At 50.5% G+C, this 24456-nt stretch overlaps 2 protein-coding genes across 8 annotated transcripts in view; one reads left to right on the top strand and one right to left on the bottom strand.

Moving 5' to 3' along the window:
- CACNA2D4 (calcium voltage-gated channel auxiliary subunit alpha2delta 4) overlaps window positions 1-24456 on the top strand; it is a 1390363-nt gene that overhangs the window by 1004420 nt on the left and 361487 nt on the right. The gene's annotated exons all lie outside the window — the stretch shown is intronic.
- Window positions 1-24456, bottom strand: part of LRTM2 (leucine rich repeats and transmembrane domains 2) — a 106703-nt gene that overhangs the window by 40973 nt on the left and 41274 nt on the right. Inside the window, exons 1-2 of one of the 2 annotated variants that reach the window (XM_069628633.1) lie at window positions 9692-10025; window positions 1438-1628 (exon numbers count right to left, since the gene is read on the bottom strand). In XM_069628633.1, coding sequence (XP_069484734.1) covers window positions 1438-1507 — 70 coding nt within the window. In that variant the 5' untranslated portion in view covers window positions 1508-1628; window positions 9692-10025. Of the gene's footprint in view, window positions 1-1437; window positions 1629-9691; window positions 10026-24456 lie in introns of those variants that run through there. The other variant, XM_069628632.1, reaches the window with a different exon arrangement.

Genomic DNA, 24456 nt, shown 5'->3' with positions numbered 1-24456 from the left:
AAGTTGTACCAGACAGTAATTGCAATCACAGTTCTCAAAAATCATACCATACAGTCTAGCAGTTGACCATCAATCAATTGTATCAAGACCAATAGGGTCAACATACCAATTCCTTAGGGGAAGGGCCTTGAGAACGACCGCTGGGTCGAAACACGTGTCAGCTGACCACACCAGGATTCAATTGAGACTTTGATATGACCGGCATTGAATATTTCAATGTATTTCATTCATGATACTATTTGTGATTGCTTAGGAAGGCAGTGCGCAAATCACCAATATCCAACCCAATTGTATGCTCTATTCATTAGAAGCATTGCAATATAGACTCGCAAGAGAAGCCCAGCAAGTTCAGTATTCAACTAGGTTGGGTTATAGTAGCATCTGTGATTACAGCTCTTAGAAGCGGAAGTGATTGAGCACAAAACGCTATATCAAAACTTGATATTACTCTTTGAAGAACTTTGTAAAGGGTCTCCACACTGAAGTGAGTATAAAACAATTGAATACCTCATCCAACCCACTGAAAGGTTGAAATTCATGTTTAAAGTAATACATATGTGTGCACCATGTATGGTCATTAGAACTGTCATCTCGCCTTTCCAGTGCAGACTGTATGTGTAAATGAAATTGTTTGTTAAAGCACACTCCATGCCGGACTCCATCCTCTAAGCACAGGATCAGTTTTACCGAACCCGTGCTGCTCAGAACGGTCCTGTTTCCAAAACGAATGTGTTGCCCCTGAGCTACCCCCTGGACCATTTGCACGAATATTGCCCTTTTCAAGCAGCATGAAGTCAATTTTGATTGTCGTTTTTGATATACAAAGCAGCCTCAGTAATTCATGTATTCACATGCTCAATAAGGCGGACCCAGGTACCATATCTCGCCTTCGTCTGAATACCCAGAATCTTTCACCCAGAGCCAAATAGTTGTTTTTCAGTACAAAACCCCCAAACTTGATAAACCCACTTTCTAAAAAACCCTTTAAAAAATCCCTTCTGCGCTGTGCATCAGCAGCCTACGCGCAACGCTCTTCTATGCGACGCGCTTTTGCCGTAAGATCAGCAGACCGCACTCGGCTTCTTGTATTGGCCTCATTTAGCTAAAAAACTATCAACAGTTTAGGTTCACTTTGTGAAATTGAAGTTTCTGTATCAGTATTTGCCGAACTGCAACTTTAACCAGGTGGGTAAGCAATTAGTAAAAGTATTTGGCCACTGCAGAATATCTGGATTTTGGCCGAACTTCGGCAGAATACTTACACGAAGCCAAGCTCAAGTAGACCCATTGTCCTCACTATTGTTCTTATTATTATTGTTGTTATGGTATTTATTGAGTGCAGACCTAGCTTCACGAAGCAATGGAGCGCTTTACAGAGATAAACAGCAGAGCGCCAGCAAGTGTGACACAGTGGCCCAAAGCCGGCGAGGCACTCACCTGAGAACTGCCTCCATCGCAGGGACGCCAGGCTCTTTATCCGCCGGCCCCCATTCAGCTGCACCCGCATCCTGCCAATGCGCTCCTGCAGGGGGCGGGGGGCACTGACCCCACCCTGGAACTTCACATCCGTGGGCTAGCCAGGCACTGTGCCGTCGGGGGGTTGCAGGCCACCTGCCCGTCCGTCAGTCCTGCCAAGCAGAAAGGGAGACAGAGAGACATTAACATCAGGGTGGTGCACGCTGGTGAGGCGCGGATTGAGCGACGTTAGAAGGGAGGTGCTCGTTTCTTGAACTTCACCTAGCCTGGGGGTGGGGCGGGGCAGCAGGATCCCATTTCAGGCCCAGCTCAGGTGTCCCAGGAGGTGGGGGTGGGGGCACCTGAGCGGCAGAAGGGTTAGAAGTGACACCAGAGAAGCTATTCACCTGAACAGGCCACTTTCATGGTCCCCAGCCCCCAGCTCGCGTGTAGTGCACTGATGCCTTCCACTGAAGGGTTGGGCACATTCCTTCCTAATCCACACTTGGCCTCCTGATGCTACCCGTGTACTAAATACTGTGAACCTGCCCTACTGATTCTGCATATAGCTTACAGTGCACCTGCCCCACTGCCCAGCTGATTCTGCATATAGCTTACAGTGCACCTGTCCCACTGCCCCGCTGATTCTGCATATAGCTTACAGTGCACCTGCCCCACTGCCCAGCTGAGTCAGCATATAGCTTACAGTGCACCTGTCCTGCACTACCCAGCTGATTCTAAATACAGTTTACGGTGCACCTGCCCTACTGCCCAGCTGATTCTGCATATAGCTTACAGTGCACCTGCCCCACTGCTAAGCTGATTCTGCATGTAGCTTACACTGCACCTGCCCCACTGCCCAGCTGATTCTGCATATACCTTACAGTGCACCTGTCCCACTGCCCAGCTGATTCTGCATATAACTTACAGTGCACATGTCCCACTGCCCAGCTGATTCTGCATATAGCTTACAGTGCATCTGTCCCACTGCCCAGCTGATTCCGTATATAGCTTACAATGCATCTGACCCACTGCCCAACTGATTCTGCATATAACTTACAGTGCACCTGACCCGCCGTCCAGCTGATTCTGCATATAACTTACAGTGCACCTGACTCACTGCCCAGCTGATTCTGCATATAACTTACAGTGCACCCGTCCTGCACTGCCCAGCCTACCCAGCTGATTCTGCATATAACTTCCAGTGCACCTGCCCCACTGCCCAGCTGAGTCAGCATATAGCTTACAGTGAACCTGCCCTGCACTAACCAGTTGATTCTAAATACAGCTTACAGTGCACCTGCCCTACTGCCCAGCTGATTCTGCATATAGCTTACAGTGCACCTGCCCCACTGCCCAGCTGATTCTACATATAACTTACAGTGCACCTGACCCGCCGTCCAGCTGATTCTGCATATAACTTACAGTGCACCTGACTCACTGCCCAGCTGATTCTGCATATAACTTACAGTGCACCTGCCCCACTGCCCAGCTGAGTCAGCATATAGCTTACAGTGCACCTGCCCTGCACTACCCAGTTGATTCTAAATACAGCTTACATTGCACCTGCCCTACTGCCCAGCTGATTCTGCATATAGCTTACAGTGCACCTGTCCCACTGCCCAGCTGATTCTACATATAACTTACAGTTCACCTGCCCCACTGCCCAGCTGATTCTGCATATAGCGTACAGTGCACCTGCCCCACTTCCCAGCTGAGTCTGCATATAGTTTACAGTGCACCTGCCCCACTGGCAGCTGATTCTCATATAACTTAGAGTGCACCTGACCCTCCGTCCAGCTGATTTTGCATATAACTTACAGTGCACCTGACTCACTGCCCAGCTGATTCTGCATAAAACTTACAGTGCACCTGCCCCACTGCCCAGCTGATTCAGCATACAGCTTACAGTGCACCCGCCCTGCACTACCCAGCCTACCCAGCTGATTCTGCATATAACTTACAGTGCACCTGCCCCACTGCCCAGCTGAATCAGCATATAGCTTACAGTGCACCTGCCCTGCACTACCCAGTTGATTCTAAATGCAGCTTACAGTGCACCTGCCCTACTGCCCAGCTGATTCTGCATATAGCTTACAGTGCACCTGCCCCACTGCCCAGCTGATTCTACATATAACTTACAGTTCACCTGCCCCACTGCCCAGCTGATTCTGCATATAGCGTACAGCGCACCTGCCCCACTTCCCAGCTGATTCTGCATATAGCTTACAGTGCAGCTGCCCCACTGGCAGCTGATTCTCATATAACTTACAGTGCACCTGACCCTCCATCCAGCTGATTCTGCATATAACTTACAGTGCACCTGACCCACTGCCCAGCTGATTCTGCATTTAACTTACAGTGCACCTGCCCCAATGCCCAGCTGATTCTGCATAATACTTACAGTGCACCTGCCCCACTGCCCAGCTGATTCAGCATACAGCTTACAGTGCACCTGCCCTGCACTACCCAGCTGATTCTGCATATAGCTTACAGTGCACCTGCCCCACTGCCCAGCTGATTATGCATATAACTTACAGTGCACCTGCCCCACTGCCCAGCTGATTCTGCATATAGTTTACAGTGCCCCTGCACTGCACTGCCCAGCTGGTTCTGCATGTAGCTTACAGTGCACCTGCCTCACTGCCCAGCTGATTCTGCATATAGCTTACAGTGCAACTGCACTGCAGAGATGATTCTGCATATAGTTTACAGTGCACCTGCCCCACTGCCCAGCTGATTCTGCGTATAGCTTACAGTGCACCTGCACTGCCCAGCTGATTGTGCATATATTTTACAGTGCACCAGCACTGCACTGGCCGGCTGATTGTGCATATAGCTTACAGTGCACCTGCACTGCCCAGCTGATTCTACATATAACTTACAGTTCACCTGCCCCACTGCCCAGCTGATTCTGCATATAGCGTACAGTGCACCTGCCCCACTTCCCAGCTGATTCTGCATATAGTTTACAGTGCACCTGCACTGCACTGCAGAGATGATTCTGCATATAGTTTACAGTGCACCTGCCCCGCTGCCCAGCTGATTCTGCATATAGCTTACAGTGCACCTGCACTGCCCAGCTGATTGTGCATATAGTTTACAGTGCACCTGCACTGCACTGCCCAGCTGATTGTGCATATAGCTTACAGTGCACCTGCACTGCCCAGCTGAATCTACATAGAGCTTACAGCGCACCTGCACTGCACTGCCGAGCTGATTCTGCGTATAGCTTACAGTGCACCTGCCCCACTGCAGCTCCTGTGCAATTTACCCTGAGCCCGCCGGTCTGATGCCTGCATTCATACAACTGCGGACCGGCTGCACTTTTGCCTGTGTGCAATCTGTCATGCACCTGTCCTACTGCAGCCAGCCATGCATAAAACACGGGACCCCTGCTCTGCTTCTGCCCACCTGCAAAGTCCTCTGCATTCAGGAACCCACCGCCAAGCACCTGCCTCACACCTCTGCCTGTATGCCAACTGCCAAGAACGTGTTCTCCTCTTGCACACATACCAACTGCAGTGCCCACGCGCTACAGCTGCCCACGGAGCAACTACCATGCAACTTCCCCTCTGATGCCCATGAGCAAACATCCATGCGCCTACCCACCCGTGCCCATGACCAATCGGCAGGGCACCTGTCTACGCCCAGCTGCTGCCCACTGTGGAGGGTGGGAGGGGGGTGTTGTGCTATATTCAATTCAATTCATCTTTATTTGGGCTGCAGACCATGCAAGCTGACAGAAACACAGTGCAACACATCACAATATATGTCAGGCACAGCAAGTACACAATGTCACCAACATGACACCCGGTGTCCAATTAATACACCAAATAAAAATGAAAATGTCCACAGTTTAAAGAGCATCACAGTGCAAGGGGTTCCAAGGAAAATGTAAAAAATCTAGTCCACAGCAATATCCAAGGACCGACCAGCAAGAACCATGGTAAAGGGGTCCCATGACCGTCAGACGTGAAAACAAATAATGTGTACGTCCCCTCTTTTTAAAACCGGCGAAGGAAAACATTGAGCTCGCATTAAAAAGCCTATTTGAAGAACCTCATTTCCTTATTATAACCCAAGCTGCGCTCACGTCCTGCGGTCAGACTGTAGAGCCCAGTGAATTCCTCGTCCAAGTGCAGAGAGTTGAGCACTGGGCCCGCCCCACACAGCTGGTCACGCTCTTGATGCCAGTGTTTGCCCTCCCAAACGTATTCTTCCCCCCTCCCACTCAGAGTCTCCCCTCGACAGACCATGAAGCCATCGCCCCCATTCCTCCCTCTGCCCCCACCCCTGGGGCCAGGTCATCTCTTGGGGTCTATTCGTGACGAACCCCTCCCCACCGCTGCTCCTCTTTGACTGCTCTTTGGCGAGTGGATTTGGAGACCACGAAACTCTCTTGTGCCCCTCCAAGACAGCAAGCCCGGAAGTAAACCACTGAAATCTCACCGGATGTAGAGAACAAGCCGATGGATCCGAGAAGTGCAGATGGAGGCAGGAATTAGAAAAGCTGAACCCTGCTTCATCGCTCATAGGCTCCTTAATGCCACCACCTCACAACACGAGGCCTTCACAATCATTGCACAGTTCAGAAAGCCCTCCCCTTCTGACCCCAGCATTACACTCCCCCAGGGGCGTTGCTAGGGGGGGCTAAGGAGGCTATAGCCCCTGATCTTTTGGTTGTAGCCCCGGATAGAATCTCAGGAGCTACAGCCAAAAGGCTAGCTAGCCCCCAGTCCCGACAGTGCCGACATCAGCTTAGCCCCGGGTCTTTTCCAGACCTAGCAACTCCCCTGCACTCCCCTCAGCTCTTGGCATCTCCCCGTCTACGCAAAGCTCTCTTCGCGCTCTCTTCCTCTGCGCCCCATTTCTTCTCTTTCTGCTCCCCTGTCTTCTGCCGGCCGTGCTCACAAAATAATATTGTCTGTCCTTTTCCTCTTTATTCGCAGAGGAATTTCCATCTTTGCTCCTAGGGTATCGCGTCCTTTTTCTGACACCCGTTTTTCCGGCAGGTGTTTTGCCGCAGGAGTTATTGCCAAAAATTCCCATCAAAATGTTTTGGGGGGGTTGGAAAGGGGAAATAAAGGGTTAGGGGGAAGGTAAATAAAAAAAATTAAGGGAGGCTTGGGGGTGTAACCCCCACAAAAAGTATGTAAAAAAATGTACGATTATGTTTTTCGGCAAAACACCCGTCGGAAAAAAGGGGGTCGGCAAAGGACATGGAACCGGTGTTAGATGGCACCACAGCCGGTTACTCTGCAGATCCACCCCCCCCCCCCTGCCTTCTTTAAGAAAACCTTACGCCCACCAAGTGGTAACTGGGGTCTCTGGATGCATCATTAATTCCTTTTGCTCAAGGTATTTTCAAATTATTCCAAGGAAATATGTTGCACACCTCGCTTGAAAATACCTGGATTTGGCCAGGCTATTCCCAATATTTATGGAGCGTTTTAAAATTGTAGGCTTTGTAGCCAGATTGTCAGGTAAAGCTGCTCACAAGTAAGTGATGTGTTTCACATAAAATAATATTTTTTAGACTCTGGCACAACACAGAAGCTATTCTGCTCTCTATCTGGAATGATTTAAAAACACTCCTGGGCCAAAAGCATACAGCCGCTTTGATCCTTCTTGACCTTTCTGCAGTGTTTTATTTTGTCAATCGTAGCATTCAACAATCGTGTAGTGCTGAGTTTGATATAAATGAACTTGCACTTTACTGCATCATGTCCTTCCACCATAATCAATATCACTGTCTCGGGAGAATAGCTCAGGGGCAACGTGCTCGCCTTGGAAGCAAGGCGACGCAAAGCAACACAGGTTCGATCCCCGGGTCCGCGCTTAGAAACCTCTGGGTATATATAACCTGTCATCTCATATCAGTGCTGACATTGAGCTGGATCTAATCAGATCTGTGACTGGGTTCCCAGTCTAGGGAACTCCATGTGCACTCTTCATTTATTTAAGCATGCTGCTGCAGTTCATTGTGTAAACTTTGTTGCGGGGCCGGCACTTGAACCATGGTTGCGCAGTTCAGAGGCAAGACAGTTGCACACAAGACCACTTGAGGGACTTAGCAGCAGATGTGTGGAATTCCTTGTCAACATTACACTCTACAGGATATACTAAAGTAATTTCCTTTAACTTTAAAAGGGGTTCACATTTTATACTTTGATGACCACATAAGAAACTGGGTTATTTCCAAGGTGTTCATGATTCATTTTGTGAGGGACTGAGATGCAAATATTTATGGGGGTGAGTAAAATACCCGCCCCCTGCCCCTCCTCCCTTTGAAGACGCCCCGGCATTGCTGGGTGGGATTCCCCAGTTAAAAAAAACTGCAATTGCCAGCACTGAGTGCATCCCTAAGGAGTGCTTCTTATCTGACTCCAAGAAATGTATCTTTGGGGCTCCTCAAGGCTCCTCATTCTCTCCCTTCAACCTCTTCCTCCACCCTGTACCCCACACCAATCCCTCAACCTTTCCTGTTACAACTCTGTGGACACCCATCTCATCCACATGATTTCAAGCCCTGATTTAGCCATGCCTGCATTCTCAGTCGGTATTCTGGCTATTGATCCTTGAATGCCTACCAGTCACCTCCGCCCTCAACCTAGAAAAAAACACAAGTCCTTCTGCTTGGGAACCCTCACGTAATCCCAAGAGCTCTTGCCCCTTTTAATGGTCTGAATGCACTTCTCTTCCTCACTCCTTCAAAATACAAGCATGGCCCCTCACATAGGGTGACCAGGTTTTAAAAGCAAAAAGCCGTGACAGGGCAACAAACATAAAAATAGGACTAACTCTTGAAAGTGGCTCTCAAGGCACTACACTTCATTAGAGTTTGGAGGAGAAGGGGGTTTAAGTGTTACTGTTCAAAGAAACACATATAATTAATCTATCACAAACTAACACTATCTTAAGTTGCAAAATGCAGCATTTCTTCTGTGTGAGATTGTGCATTCTGTCTGCCAGCTATCAAGACCTACTACAAAAAACTGGCACCCCTGCAGTTTCCAATGGGAACATAATCTTGAGAAAGGGGGACAGAGCACCCAATACTGGGACAGTCCCGGCAACACCGGGACAGCTGGTCAACCTACCCTTCACTCAGATCGTGGAGATGGACAAAAAAGCCTTTGGACATTTGCGTGAAGGTGAAATGTGGCACTTCTGTCAAGAAATCTGTTTGGCCCTGCTGCGCCCCGCATTGTTGAGGTCAGGCACGACCTTGGGGGTGGGGCAAGCCGGTTGACTGCCCGGGGCGCCACATCCCCCAGGGCGCCATTAGCCCCGCCATGCCAGCTCCGGGAGTCTTTCAAGGGCTGCTCCGAGCTGGCATAGCGGGAGAAGGCGTGGCAGGCAGGGGCATTTAATGATAATAGGGTGCCAATATGACTCCAACTCAGCTCAGAGTTTACGAGATTTTGGAATCCACTAGTTAGAACTGTCAACACTGCTGACGACATCCCTGTCTCCTAAGCACGGAAGCAGGTGCAGGGCAGTGATGTCATCACCGCGCGACTTTCCTGGGTTGCGTTCCGCGCTTCCAGGTGCTGTCCACTGGGTCCTGCTGAGTCATCTTGAGGGAACTTCACTGTTTTGCCCGACACGCGCAGAAACATCGACGCATAGGAAGTATTAACAATATGTCCATGTTCTTGTTAAAATGACGACACCCCGTGCTTTCGCTGAGGTAACCTTGCGTCTTCTGTAGTTCACACTCTCCTGGATAATGACACGTGGGAGCACGGCTAATAATAGACGCCTGGATCCAGGTTCCCCCATGATTTCGGAGCGGCGGTTATGTTCAAGAGCTCTGCTTGCAAAGGAATATGCATAACCTGTATACATGGCCTCTATGCCCCATCGCCTACGTAGATGACGTCGGGGCAATTGGAAACAAGCCACCTGAATTTGAATTTCCGGCTTCCCCGTTATTTCGCATTCTGCAGAAGGAAACTACCCTTCTATTCCAGCGCGTTATATATATTCAATTACCTGCAAACGATGTGAGCACGTAGGAGCAGGCAATTGCCATATACCTGAGCATTAAATGAAAACACAAGCCATTTAGACTCAACAATCGACAACATGCATAAATATTGCACACCTACTCGCGCCCATGAAACGTCTCAAACCCCACCCTTTCCCCTAGAGGGTCAGGCCCTCACTTCTTCCCCCATAATCTTAAGGTCAACCACGTCAGCCCCGCGCCAAATCTCCCAAGACTCACCCCTCGCCATGCTTCGTGCCTGGCCCGGCAGCATCGGAGGCCCTGTGTCTTCTCCCTGGAAAGAGTAGCTACAGCTGCCATTATTGACCCATCTCATGCCTCAAGGGTGCGAACCAGAAAGCTGAACAACTACATTTCTCCTTCTTTTCGCCCAGATTCGATTCCCCCGGTAACGCTCTGGCGGCCATTTTAGAGCAGCGGCGTTACCGGGTGCAGTGGTTCCAGTCGCCACGCTCCAGGGGTCCCGGCCCCCGACTTCCAGCACAGCGCTGCTCATTAGAGCAGAGGTGACCTACATTAGGACGCCAGAGATAATGGAGACAGCTTCAGACACTGAGCTTGCTGAAATAAATTAACACTCGCTCACGCGCTCTCTCACGCGCGCACACACACGCGCGCAACAGAAAATGTCATCCTCGCCACCCAATCTCCTATAGATGTTACCAGAAAGTATCTGCCAGGAGGAGTAGGCGGAGAGGTGTGGCACAGAAAAAAAGGAGGGTGACGGCATGTGTGTACGCATGGACACATGTGTGTCTGTACACATGCTAGTTGACTTGTGTAGATTCATGTGTGTGTGCATGTGATTGTGTGTATGCTTGGGTGTGGTCAAATGTCGGAAAGTTATTACAACCTAATGGAGGATGTGAGGTTGTGCTCCGCTTTGCTGCGCTCAGGTATATGTAGATTCCTTGATCTGCTCCTGGGTTGGGGGCATGGAGGCTGCCCCATAGCCCACAAACAAAAACTGGGTACTAGTCATTGCCCCATTTCACATAGGCATTACCAGTGGATTGTAAACATCCTTGGTAGGTTGAAGTTTACAGGTGGCATGGAACCATAATACCCTAGTCAGAGGATGACCCTATGCTCCAGAGAGTACAATCAAGTACACATGATTCAGGTGTAGTAGCTTGAACGAGACAGTCGCAGGCATGCTCTACAGTAAGAGCATCCTCGGCTACTTAGCCCAACCTTGAGAAAGACCAAGGAAAGGTTGAAACATGTTAGCACAAGGGCATTTGGAGCATGTGCTCATCACCAATTGGCATTAAAATAAAACCTACATTCGATGGCAAATCGAATGAACACACAAGTCCTTTCTTTCCAGGAGGATTGAATATACGAGATTGCCATTCTCGACTACTCGCTTACCAATAACAACCTACCAAGGGTGTTTACAATCCACTGATTATTAAAACCTAACATGAAGACCGGTCGGCTCATTCTGCGTCGGTCTGGTAAAAAAGTGCCGATATTCATGAATACTGGCTCTTTACTGGACTGGCCAACTACAGGTTTGCCGGTGGGGCACCTGGGTTACCTCCAGCTAAAGGCTGGGGGTAAGCCAGGTGCCCTACCAGCAAAAAAAAAAACATTCCCGGCACCAGCATTGCCAGTGCCGGTAATGAAAGCAGATCCCCGCATGAAGTCCAATGGGACTCCATGAATGGAGATCACGCTATCCTGGCGGCTCTACTGCCAGGATACCGGCAAAGTCAGAATGAGGCCCCAAGTCTGGCTCTTTTCTGCCTGACCATAAATGGTCTACAGAGTTATCTTTGTGCGCTCAGTATTGCTGGGGGAGGGATTTTCATGAGCAAAGAGGGGCCATTAGAGGGAACTGCAGGGCAATGGCTAGGTGGCCTCATTATCATAGGTCCTGTCATGCCAAGGCTTATCTTTTCACTTTTCATGTTGGCGCTGAATGGTAAGCATATGCCAAAACAGAAAATCAACCAGCGCTTTGGCAATCTATCTAAATATCTATAATATTGCCTTGACGCCAAACATATAACATTCTAGGACTAACACAGTAATCCGAGTGCACTGCCTCATGAACCAAAGAATGGCAACCAGTATCGCTGGTGGTTTGACCTCTCTTTGGCAATGTAACTAGGATAAGCTGGGGAGGCATTTTGCATTGTGTACCAGTAACCCGAGAAACCTTGCAGAAACGATTGCAGCAAGACAAGGGCCCTCATTACCGATCCTGTCTTTATAGGACTTCAGCCCGCGGGGTCTGACCACACGTGTCTTCCTAGAACTTTGCAGTGCCAAGAGTTCTGGTTACAAAGGTGTTCTTTCTGGCACCCACCCCAACTCCTGGAAAATACCCATGTTCCTACTAAGTAGCAGGTTCCATGGATCAGCTGTCCCAGAAGTGGGCGTGCCTTCCCTGCATAGTTCTCAGGGGATGGTGGTGTCGGAGTGTGGGACCTACGGCTTGATTATCTGAGACACATGGGGACTCCGCTTACCCCTGGAGTCTTTGCCACTCTAACATTTGCACAGTATAGGCAAGCGCCTAACCTTGCCTACTGGTTGCACCAGCCCAGAGTCTTTCCCTAACATGTGTTGCATGTGATCAGACAGTCGGGTGTTAGGTATGTGGTCATGCCACATTTTTCTGTGGACACCAGACCTGTCCGTTACCAAGAGTCTGTAGAGCGTCCATCTTGGCTTGTCGACAGGAGGTCAACGAGACCGTGGGGCTCACTGCCCATGATAACTCAAGGGGATGCTGGTGATTAGATTACGTCCTTATTAACAAGCACAAAATGAGATATATTCTCACCCCCATGCATACAAGATGATAAAACACGTGCATTCTTAGACCCAAACTCGAACAGCACAGAAAAGGAGTTGAGATGCTGGTTGGTGCGTTCACGGCCTACTGCTGCCGCATTCTTCCAAAGAAAAAAATTCCTCAACATTTTGAGGTATGGGGAATAGCTCCAGTTGGATTCGGATAAGAGTCGATCAGAGAGAAAATGGCGCCCATCTACCAGTGGCATAAGGATTCAGGTACTTTACAGAGTTTGCTATTCTGCGGAGACCCAGAAATCAAGTGCATTAAAGTGGAGGGTCAGGATGAGGGTGCTTGGGGTACAGTGTGCAAACATCTCCAGAGAGAGGTGGGAGGTGGGCTTGCCGAAAGGAGGCAGCATTTAGCGCCACGTCTGAGTGGATCTCTGTAGAGTGCGTCCACCACCAGCATTGCACAGGAAGAATGCGAGAGCAATGTTGAGGCCGCTGCACCAAGAGCAGCAGCGCCACCTAGGGATGTGGGTTATTACTTGGGACCAAGCATGTCTACGGTACTGCGGTTCAGCGTAGTACTTTATAGTCTGGTTAGGGTTTCCCAAAGCATTGAACTGACTCCTGCTCACACAAACCAACACCCACAAGCACACAACAAGAACAACAACAGACAAAGAGAACAATGGAGATGGAGTTAGAAAGGTAGTCCCTTAGTAGAGCCTAGAAAGACATGAGGCACAGAAAACCAGTGGCAACATGTATCAAGAGGGCCTTAAAGGGCATCCTTGTGGAGGATGGTTCTGGGCCGCAGATGGAAGCCTGGCCCTCCTCTAGACATCCTACACGAGGGACATGTTCAGTAGCCATCGGGTGGCTTTGGGTGGTTAATGGGGTGCGGAAGGGGGCTTCAAAGCAATCGTCCTTTCTATTTAGGCTCATGGAGTTGATTTTGTTTTCTGAGTCCTCGGTGGTAAATATGTTTCCATGCGGGTTGCGCCACCAGTGGTTGTGCGTGCGATCATGCCAAATGCTGCCATGTGTTGAATTTAACGAAGCTGAGCAGGTTGTTTGCACCAGCGAGAAGGAACGTCTTGAAGCCTCTGTAGAAATGCCTGCAAAGAGTCACTGCTCAAGGGCTGGGGACCTCAAGACCTAGGTCAACTTTGCATCAATGAAGCAATACACATAGAGAATGGCAGCGGGGGAGACAGGGAGGTGTGGGCGAGCAGGAGAACGCAAAGGGATGTCAGTGGTTAGCTAGGAGGCATTGCATTCTCTGCTTTGGGGATCACCCTTGCAATTGATCTGACGCTGACTAAATAAGTGCAAAGCGAAACCCCAAAAGGGAAGGCCCTGCATTGCTTTTCTGCTTCCTCAGGTCTGAAGTTAGGCCGTATAATGTTCTTATCCCATCGCAGAAGCAGCAATTCTCCCTATGCTGCAGCGGCGTGTGGGACCGTCCTGCCAATTGTAATCCAAATCCCACTTTGCTTGTTGACGTGAGTGGGACAGATGAGGGATCCGGCAGTGGTCCAGGTTTAATTTCCTGCCTGTGGGATAATCCGATACCGGCTCAGCCATTAATCTATCCTCTCATTTCATTGAAGGGAAATACAAGAGCTCAGAGCGGCTCTCGGCACCCTGAGGAGTGCGCGGAATAGCAAAATAAGGCATCAGAGGGCATACTGCCGTATGAGGTGGGCCACGCAGCAGTTCTCAATTCTGCACAAAGTATGCTGCCCTCTGGCAAAGGTCTATCTTCATGCTTAATAATGCGCTGTACATGGCAATTGCGTCCTCTAGTGCATTTGGATCCTACGGTTCCTGCAGACTCCTGCTAGTATGACCAGCAGACACGGGACCATGTCTGCTGGTTATATTCTGGGTTGCTAGCCTGCTTGCCCTAGTCCTGTGTCTGGTGGTCATACTCTGGGTTAGTAGCCCACTAGCCCTAGTCTCGTGTCTGCTGGTCATACTCTGGGTTGCTAGCCTGCTAGCCCTAGTACTGTGTCTGCTGGTCATACTCTGGGTTGCTAGCCTGCTAGCCCTAGTCCCGTGTCTGGTGGTCATACTCTGGGTTGCTAGCCTGCCAGTCCTAGTCCCGTGTCTGGGGGTCATACTCTGGGTTGCTAGCCTGCTAGCCCTTGTCCCGTGTCTGCTGGTCATACTCTGGGTTGCTAGCCTGCTAGCCCTAGTCCCGTGTCTGGCGGTCATACACTGGGTTGCTAGCCTGCCAGCCCTAGTCCCGTGTCTGCTGGTCATACTCTGGGTTGCTAGCCTGCTAGCCCTAGTCCCATGTCTGGTGGTCATACTCTGGGTTGCTAGCCTGCTAGTCCTAGTCCCGTGTCTGGGGGACATACTCTGGGTTGCTAGCCTGCTAGCCCCAGTCCCGTGTCTGCTGGTCATACTCTGGGTTGCTAGCCTGCTAGCCCTAGTCCTGTGTCTGGTGGTCATACTCTGGGTTGCTAGCCTGCTAGTCCTAGTCCTGTGTCTGGAGGTCACACTCTGGGTTGTTAGCCTGCTGGCCCTAGTCCCGTGTCTGCTGGTCATACTCTGGGTTGCTAGCCTGCTAGCCCTAGTCCCGTGTCTGCTGGTCATTCTCTGGGTTGCTAGCCTGCTAGCCCCAGTCCCGTGTCAGGTGGTCATACTCTGGGTTGCTAGCCTACTAGTCCTAGTCTCGTGTCTGGGGGTCATACTCTGGGTTGCTAGCCTGCTAGCCCTAGTCCCGTGTCTGCTGGTCATACTCTGGGTTGCTAGCCTGCTAGCCCTTGTCCCGTGTCTGCTGGTCATACTCTGGGTTACTAGCCTGCTAGCCCCAGTCCCATGTCTGGCAGTCATACTCTGGGTTGCTAGCCTGCTAGCCCTAGTCCTGTGACTGCTGGTCATACTCTGGGTTGCTAGCCTGCTAGCCCTAGTCCTGTGTCTTGTGGTCATACTCTGGGTTGCTAGCCTGCTAGCCCTAGTCCTGTGTCTGCTGGTCATATTCTGGGTTGCTAGCCTGCTAGTCCTAGTCTCGTGTCTGGGGGTCATACTCTGGGTTGCTAGCCTGCTAGCCCTAGTCCCGTGTCTGCTGGTCATACTCTGGGTTGCTAGCCTGCTAGCCCTTGTCCCGTGTCTGCTGGTCATACTCTGGGTTGCTAGCCTGCTAGCCCCAGTCCCGTGTCTGGCAGTCATACTCTGGGTTGCTAGCCTGCTAGCCCTAGTCCTGTGTCTGCTGGTCATACTCTGGGTTGCTATCCTGCTAGCCCCAGTCCCGTGTCAGGTGGTCATATTCTGGGTTGCTAGCCTGCTAGTCCTAGTCTCGTGTCTGGGGGTCATACTCTGGGTTGCTAGCCTGCTAGCCCTAGTCCCGTGTCTGCTGGTCATACTCTGGGTTGCTAGCCTGCTAGCCCTTGTCCCGTGTCTGCTGGTCATACTCTGGGTTGCTAGCCTGCTAGCCCCAGTCCCGTGTCTGGCAGTCATACTCTGGGTTGCTAGCCTACTAGCCCTAGTCCTGTGTCTGCTGGTCATACTCTGGGTTGCTAGCCCTAGTCCTGTGTCTGCTGGTCATACTCTGGGTTGCTAGCCTGCTAGCTCTAGTCCCGTGTCTGCTGGTCATACTCTGGGTTGCTAGCCTGCTAGCCCTTGTCCCGTGTCTGACGGTCATACTCTGGGTTGCTAGCCTGCTAGCCCTAGTCCCGTGTCTGGTGGTCATACTCTGGGTTGCTAGCCTGCTAGTCCTAGTCCCGTGTCTGGGGGTCATACTCTGGGTTGCTAGCCTGCTAGCCCTAGTCCCGTGTCTGCTGGTCATACTCTGGGTTGCTAGCCTGCTAGCCCTTGTCCCGTGTCTGGCGGTCATACTCTTGGTTGCTAGCCTGCTAGCCCTAGTCCCGTGTCTGGTAGTCATACTCTGGGTTGCTAGCCTGCTAGTCCTAGTTCCGTGTCTGGGGGTCATACTCTGGGTTGCTAGCCTGCTAGCCCTAGTCCCGTGTCTGCTGGTCATACTCTGGGTTGCTAGCCTGCTAGCCCTTGTCCCGTGTCTGGCGGTCATACTCTTGGTTGCTAGCCTGCTAGCCCTAGTCCCGTGTCTGGTAGTCATACTCTGGGTTGCTAGCCTGCTAGTCCTAGTTCCGTGTCTGGGGGTCATACTCTGGGTTGCTAGCCTGCTAGCCCTAGTCCCGTGTCTGCTGGTCATACTCTGGGTTGCTAGCCTGCTAGCCCTTGTCCCCTGGCTGGCGGTCATACTCTAGGTATAGGAAAATAGAGACCATCAGGGTGGTCTTGGTGAGGTGCGTGGACTGTGAAGAAAATGTTGCCCGGCCTGCCGGGTGCTCCTAGAAGTTTTCCAAGACGGGTGTTTGGACTTCCTGTTTGTTAGGGAGTCCCCTGACACACCGTATTTCGTTTGCTGACCTACAGGCATGGCAAGACGTATACTTTCTTTTAACAGTGAATGCATCATAACAGTGCCCATGACATTACAATTTAGGACTTTAGACCTTTGGGGCCAACATGAAAGTCAACCAAGCTTGAAAAATGTTAAGCCGGGAATAAAAGTACTCTCCCCTGGCATGAATGTGAGTACTACACATGCATACGGTGCGCCATTACTCGCCAATAGTGAATAATCACTTGCCACTGGCTCGTGGCAAATGTACATGTTTTGCCTTGTGCCCTCGTCTTTAAATTCCTGAGGTTTCTTTGCAGCCTGTTTCCCCTGCAATCCTCTGGGCTGCCCTCGTGTGACCCTGTCAGTTACTTTAGGACTGGCTGACATGTTCCCTTCTAGTATGTTCTCTGCTGCAACTGCAATAAGCCGGAAGCCGCCACTCGTGCTGCCATTTTGTAACTGAGTATAATTACTGTGGGAACACAGCAGCGGAGCCGGCATTTGGTGCCATGGAGGAGCGTTTAGGGTGCCAGAGGGCGGCTGGGGGTGGGGGCACACTGGGCGCCGGGGTGGAGCGGGGGGGGGGGGCACCCTCCCCCCTGCTCCCCTGGCTCAGCCACTGTGGGAAACCACTCGACGTCTGCACGCAGGACCACGTTTGAACTAGAAGTCAGCGCCACTGGATGCCTTGTGGGTGGGATGAGAGGAAGGGGAGTCGGACGTCAACTGCACAGTGTCTTTACACCCAATGGGGTGCCCCAGAGTCATCCATATTGAAATATTTTGCCCTCGATAGGCGGAATTGTCTAGTAGATTTCCAGGCTACTCCTCACAGTTACACCATATAGCCTGTGCCCTCTCCCCCTAACATCCACTTTCAAATCAGCTTTCAAACAAGCTAAAGTGGTGCAAGGGATATCAAAAAAATCCATCCAATCATCGAAGGTGACAAAACATGCAAAGATCCGGGAAGGTCTATAACTCAAGCAGACTCTTCAAATGGATGTCTCCTATGATGTACAGCGTGAAACCCCAGAATCATGACCTCACGCCCCATGAGAAAGGAAGGAAATAAATAAATAAATAAATACATTTAAAGGAAGTAAATAAAGGTATTGGCTAAACTCCAAATACTGGCAATGGAGGTATGAAAATAAGCCAGAGATGCTTGGAAGCTGTACACTCGGTGATGAGTTAGTCCTATAGTTTCATTGGCACTCATCATCTTTCAAAGGGCCCAGTACAGGTGAACCAAGAGTCTCTTGAGGAGCAGCACTGGCACGGAGGGGCGACCCCAGAACCAATGTGCCTGTAGTTATCTGGCGGTGCCTGCTTCAATGCAACCTCCTAGTCTTCACACGCCTTTTAAGAGTGTTGGATCGGATCACCCTTGAGAAGGGTCGATGGAGATGATGCAAAAGTGTGGGGTTCCAAGCAGTAGAATGGGGTCGGAACTCTGTCGGCTTCCATCGCATTTGAGGGCGGGTTCTTAATGTCTTCCAGATCTCAGTGTGGCAGGCCAGGTCGCTTGCAGCGGTCATTGCAACCGATCACGCTCCTTTCCCCATGGACATCTTGCATGCACAGGATATCGGCCTCAAGCCATTATTGTCATGGGACTATCTGGGCTTCTTCACCCTGAGCTGGTGTCGACCTCCGCATATTGCTTAGCCAAGCCCGGACCAGCCCTTGCACCGACCTTGTACCTCACAGAGCCTTCGCGGTGGAACGGAAGTCCTGGTTTCGCCGGTCTGCTGCCCCGTGCACAAAGTCACTGTGTTGCCCGGTGCCGTCTGAGGAATCGGAGTCGGTACACATACAACGGAATAGGTGAATCTAAGAGGTTTACAGTGGAACGTGAATTTACCACAGAAAGCCTTGAAAAAGGATAAATGATCCGAAACACTTCGGCATCTTTGAGAGTCAGCTATTTATTTGTACACCCGATATTGACTCTTACTGTTAAGCTGTTTGGCTGTCAAAGGAATTGTTTAGTTTTACATCATATGTGTGACTATAGGTGATAAGTAACTTGCACATGTCTTTATTTTCGTGTATAGAACAAGTCTTTAAGAGCTAACATTTGTTGAAACATTACTTGAGTGTGAAATTAAAAACACTCTATGTTGATTCTCCAGAAACTTTGAATTTTTGGTTTAACTTTTAAAGGCGCACAAACAATTAAATACAGGGATTATGTCCCGCAGGAGTGCATTTGGGGTTATCTGTTGGTAAAAACAGGCTCTTTTGTTGACTGTTTCTATTAGGCTCCACTTGGCCGGGGACCATGCCCAGATGCACCTGAAATGGGGAAAAACATTGATTGAATTGACTTCTGTTGATTTACCTAAGTACACCCGGGAAACGTGATTAGTGCACCTCACCTCTTTAGCGGAAGTGCTGGTTGAAAGGGTTGATACCCACAATGATATAGAAAGGCAGGGTCCCGGGTATCTGTAGGTGACTGTGCCCAGGTCTTAGTACCAACTTGTAATCGTCCTAAATGGGGGGGAGCCTTGTTAGTCACCTGCTCAGTCCTCCCACTGACAAGGGGCCGGCCAAGAACCTCACAATTATTTTTCATTACAGGGCTTTTAAGTTTTGCTAGTGTCACAGCCAGCAATTGTCAACAGTTCCCATTAACATGGTAGAGGGCTGACCAAATAAAGTGGGCTTATTACTGCATACCAAACAATGAGTGCTATGTGTGTACTTCTGCATGCAAATAGTACATTGCATAAAGAGTCGTGCAGCACAGAATCCTGTGAAGTCCATGCTGGGCAAAGCGGCGGGGAGCCTGTAAAGCCCCTTTAGAGGGAACCGTGGAGGTGAAAGGCACCTGTAAAGGCAGTTTTCACTTCGCTCCCAAGCTACAAAATACACGGCCAATTATGTGAGTAATATATCCTGCTAATGGTGAATGGCTGCCAAATGCATATGCAATGCTTATACAAAAGCCACAACTATTGTCTTTGTCAAAGCTTGGTCATTATTTATGTTATGGGCAATGCTGCAGGGCCGCCCAAAGTGAGGCAGGGTAACTGCTGTTACCATCAGCAGACCTGGAGAGGGGCAGCCCAACCTCTCCCCCTCTCAGCTCCTCTCCTTCCCCCAAGCCAGAGAGACACGCAGTCTGTGCAACACAAAGCTGAGGAAGGGTGAGGTGTGAACAATCACCTCACCCTTCATCCATACAGCAAGGTGCTAAGCACCTAAGGAAACCAACAGTCAGGCAGGGATCAGGTTCAAAGACCTGCTCCCCCCCCCAGGGGGCCAGACAGTCGGCTATCCGGCCGGGGGCTGAAGCACAACAGCCCCCACTACTATACATATCAAAGACCCAGGGCTCCCCTGGGTCTTATAAATACAGAGCGGCATGCTCTGAGAAAACACAAACAGTGTGTGGACCCTAAACGGGGACCCAAACACACAGGAGGTGCACTGTTTACTCAGTGCCTTCCAAACCTTTGCTTCTTTACCACAAAACCCTCCCACCCTACAAATAAGGGAGAAGAACAAAGGAAAAGAAGTACAAGGCACTGTACGGTGCCCACAACAAGTCATGGGACATGAGAAGGCGGGCACGGGCCAGAGGGGGTAACCCCAAGACCTGGTGCCCAAAAGTATGTTACTAAGATGATATGTGATCATTGTTATCTCCATAACCAAAATCTGTACAATAAAAACCTATGGCCTTTTATTGCCAACACTTGACAACAATGTGTGAGCCAAATTATTCTGGGTGAGGGTATGGGGTCGGCAAATAATTATGCATGCATATGGGTTCAGCAGTTATGTAGTGGCTGTGCTTTATAGAAGCAGTGGTTAGCTTGTGTTATAGCAGAGGTCCAAGACACGTGTTTCTGCATAACCTGCATCGATCCGCACCAAAAGGGAGTCATTCAGCCATGGCTGCTATATCAATGACAAAAGTCATTATGTCGCTATTTGCAGTAGAGTCATTGTGAATAGCCTATATGTTGTTATCAGCTTTAACATAATGTACTAGTTCAATGCTCGCCTCCTAACCTAAGGAGACTAGGACCGCTTAAATTGTTTGAAATAGAACACCTACAAAGGGTTGTCCCCAATTTGTATAATGGTACATGGAACACCATTGGGTGGTGCAGGGCTGTGGGGGGGGTGGTGGTTGCAGAAGCCTAGTACACCAGGGGTCTGCAACCTGCGATCTTCCAGATGTGTTGGACTGCAACTCACCATTGACCTTGCTTGCTTGGGTTGATCAGAGTTGTAGTGCCAAACATCTAGAGAGACAACCGGGGCAAGCCCCTGGCCTTTATCATACTCAGGGCATCAGTGCAATATATGTTTGTCTCGTGCTGTGTTTAAATAATCTTTTCTACTTATTTTTACTATCTATTTTAGAGGCGTAATTTGGTCTAAAAAGCAACATATTGAAGGTTGTGTGTGCAAACCACACAACACAAAATATAAAAAAAACTATAATCAAATATCGATGCCTGCGGGCTGTACTGCACTCTACAAATCCAAATAAATAAATAAATAAATAAATTGTATTGCACAAACCACAATTTTTCATGTGGGCCTTTATTCGGCCTGTTAAAATGCGTTGGGTTTCCACATTGATTGAAAATCATTTTTGAAATATTTGTATCCCTATATATCCGAGACAGCAGGGGTAGCGCAGTGTTAGCACGCTACTGCAGGGATAGCGCAGTGTTAGCGCGCTACAGCAGGGATGGCGCAGTGTTAGTGCACTGTGCCTAGACATCCCAGACAGCAGAGACAGCGCAGTGTTAGTGCGCTGTGCCTAGACATCCAAGACAGCAGGGATAGCGCAGTGTTAGTGCACTACAGCAGGGATAGCGCAGTGTTAGCGCACCACAGCAGGGATAGCGCAGTGTTAGTGCGCTGTGCCTAGACCTCCCAGACAGCAGGGATAGCGCAGTCTTAGTGCGCTGTGCCTAGACATCCCAGACAACAGAGAAAGCGCAGTGTTAGTGCGCTGTGCCTAGACCTCCCAGACAGCAGGGATAGCGCAGTCTTAGTGCGCTGTGCCTAGACATCCCAGACAACAGAGACAGCGCAATGTTAGTGCGCTGTGCCTAGACCTCCCAGACAGCAGGGATAGCGCAGTCTTAGTGCGCTGTGCCTAGACATCCCAGACAACAGAGACAGCGCAGTGTTAGTGCGCTGTGCCTAGACCTCCCAGACAGCAGGGATAGCGCAGTGTTAGTGCGCTGTGCCTAGACCTCCCAGACAGCAGGGATAGCGCAGTCTTAGTGCGCTGTGCCTAGACATCCCAGACAGCAGGGATAGCGCAGTGTTAGTGCACTGTGCCTAGACATCCCAGACAGCAGTGTTAGCACGCTACAGCAGGGATAGTGCAGTGTTAGAGCGCTACAGCAGGGGTAGCGCAGTGTTAGAGCGCTACAGCACGGATAGCGCAGTGTTAGTGCTCTGTGCCTAGACATCCCAGACAGTACAGACAGCGCAGTGTTAGTGCCTAGACATCCCAGACAGCAGGGATAGCGCAGTGTTAGTGCCTAGATATCCCAGAAAGCAGGGATAGCACAGTGTTAGTGCCTAGACATCCCAGACAGCAGGGAGGGCGCAGTGTTAGTGCACTGTGCCTAGACATCCCAGACAGCAGGGGTAGCGCAGTGTTAGTGCACTGTGTGCCTAGACATCCCAGACAGCAGTGTTAGCACGCTACAGCAGGGATAGCGCAGTGTTAGAGCGCTACAGCAGGGATAGCACAGTGTTAGTGCGCTGTGCCTAGACATCCCAGACAGCAGAGGTAGCGCAGTGTTAGTGCACTGTGCCTAGACATCCCAGACAGCAGTGTTAGCACGCTACTGCAGGGATAGCACAGTGTTAGTGCTCTGTGCCTAGACATCCCAGACAGTACAGACAGCGCAGTGTTAGTGCCTAGACATCCCAGACAGCAGGGATAGCGCAGTGTTAGTGCCTAGATATCCCAGACAGCAGGGATAGCGCAGTGTTAGTGTCTAGATATCCCAGAAAGCAGGGATAGCACAGTGTTAGTGCCTAGACATCCCAGACAGCAGGGAGGGCGCAGTGTTAGTGCACTGTACCTAGACATCCCAGACAGCAGGGATAGCGCAGTGTTAGTGCACTGTGCCTAGACATCCCAGACACCAGGGGTAGCGCAGTGTTAGCACGCTACAGCAGGGATAGCGCAGTGTTAGTGCGCTGTGCCTAGACATCCCAGACAGCAGGGGTAGCGCAGTGTTAGTGCACTGTGCCTAGACATCCCAGACAGCAGAGACAGCGCAGTGTTAGTGCCTAGATATCCCAGAAAGCAGGGATAGCACAGTGTTAGTGCCTAGACATCCCAGACAGCAGGGAGGGCGCAGTGTTAGTGCACTGTGCCTAGACATCCCAGACAGCAGGGATAGCGCAGTGTTAGTGCCTAGATATTGCAGACAGCAGGGATAGCGCAGTGTTAGTGCCTAGATATCCCAGAAAGCAGGGATAGCACAGTGTTAGTGCCTAGACATCCCAGACAGCAGGGAGGGCGCAGTATTAGTGCACTGTGCCTAGACATCCCAGACAGTACAGACAGCGCAGTGTTAGTGCCTAGACATCCCAGACAGCAGGGATAGCGCAGTGTTAGTGCCTAGATATCCCAGAAAGCAGGGATAGCACAGTGTTAGTGCCTAGACATCCCAGACAGCAGGGAGGGCGCAGTGTTAGTGCACTGTGCCTAGACATCCCAGACAGCAGGGATAGTGCAGTGGTAGTGCATAGATATCCCAGACAGCAGGGATAGCGCAGTGTTAGTGCCTAGATATCCCAGAAAGCAGGGATAGCACAGTGTTAGTGCTTAGACATCCCAGACAGCAGGGATAGCGCAGGGTTAGTGCCTAGACATCCTAGACAGCAGGGATAGCGCAGTGTTAGTGCCGAGATATCCCAGAAAGCAGGGATAGCACAGTGTTAGTGCCTAGACATCCCAGACAGCAGGGAGGGTGCAGTGTTAGTGCCTAGATATCCCAGAAAGCAGGGATAGCACAGTGTTAGTGCCTAGACATCCCAGACAGCAGGGAGGGCGCAGTGTTAGTGCACTGTGCCTAGACATCCCAGACAGCAGGGATAGCACAGTGTTAGTGCCTAGATATCCCAGACAGCAGGGATAGCGCAGTGTTAGTGCCTAGACATCCCAGACAGCAGGGGTAGTGCAGTGTTGGTGCACTGTGCCTAGACATCCCAGACAGCAGTGTTAGCACGCTACAGCAGGGATAGCGCAGTGTTAGAGCGCTACAGCAGGGATAGCACAGTGTTAGTGCGCTGTGCCTAGACATCTCAGACAGCAGAGGTAGCGCAGTGTTAGTGCACTGTGCCTAGACATCCCAGACAGCAGTGTTAGCACGCTACAGCAGGGATAGCGCAGTGTTAGTGCTCTGTGCCTAGACATCCCAGACAGTACAGACAGCACAGTGTTAGTGCCTAGACATCCCAGACAGCAGGGATAGCGCAGTGTTAGTGCCTAGATATCCCAGACAGCAGGGATAGCGCAGTGTTAGTGTCTAGATATCCCAGAAAGCAGGGATAGCACAGTGTTAGTGCCTAGACATCCCAGACAGCAGGGAGGGCGCAGTGTTAGTGCACTGTGCCTAGACATCCCAGACAGCAGAGACAGCGCAGTGTTAGTGCCTAGATATCCCAGAAAGCAGGGATAGCACAGTGTTAGTGCCTAGACATCCCAGACAGCAGGGAGGGCGCAGTCTTAGTGCACTGTGCCTAGATATCCCAGACAGCAGGGATAGCGCAGTGTTAGTGCCTAGATATCCCAGAAAGCAGGGATAGCACAGTGTTAGTGCTTAGACATCCCAGACAGCAGGGA

The sequence above is a fragment of the Ambystoma mexicanum genome, chromosome 12, assembly GCF_040938575.1.
Source record: "Ambystoma mexicanum isolate Mex_15411 chromosome 12, UKY_AmexF1_1, whole genome shotgun sequence".
Classification (NCBI taxonomy): domain Eukaryota; kingdom Metazoa; phylum Chordata; class Amphibia; order Caudata; family Ambystomatidae; genus Ambystoma; species Ambystoma mexicanum.
The sequence above is the reverse complement of the archived record's forward strand: the minus strand, read 5'-3'. Positions and strand labels throughout refer to the sequence as shown.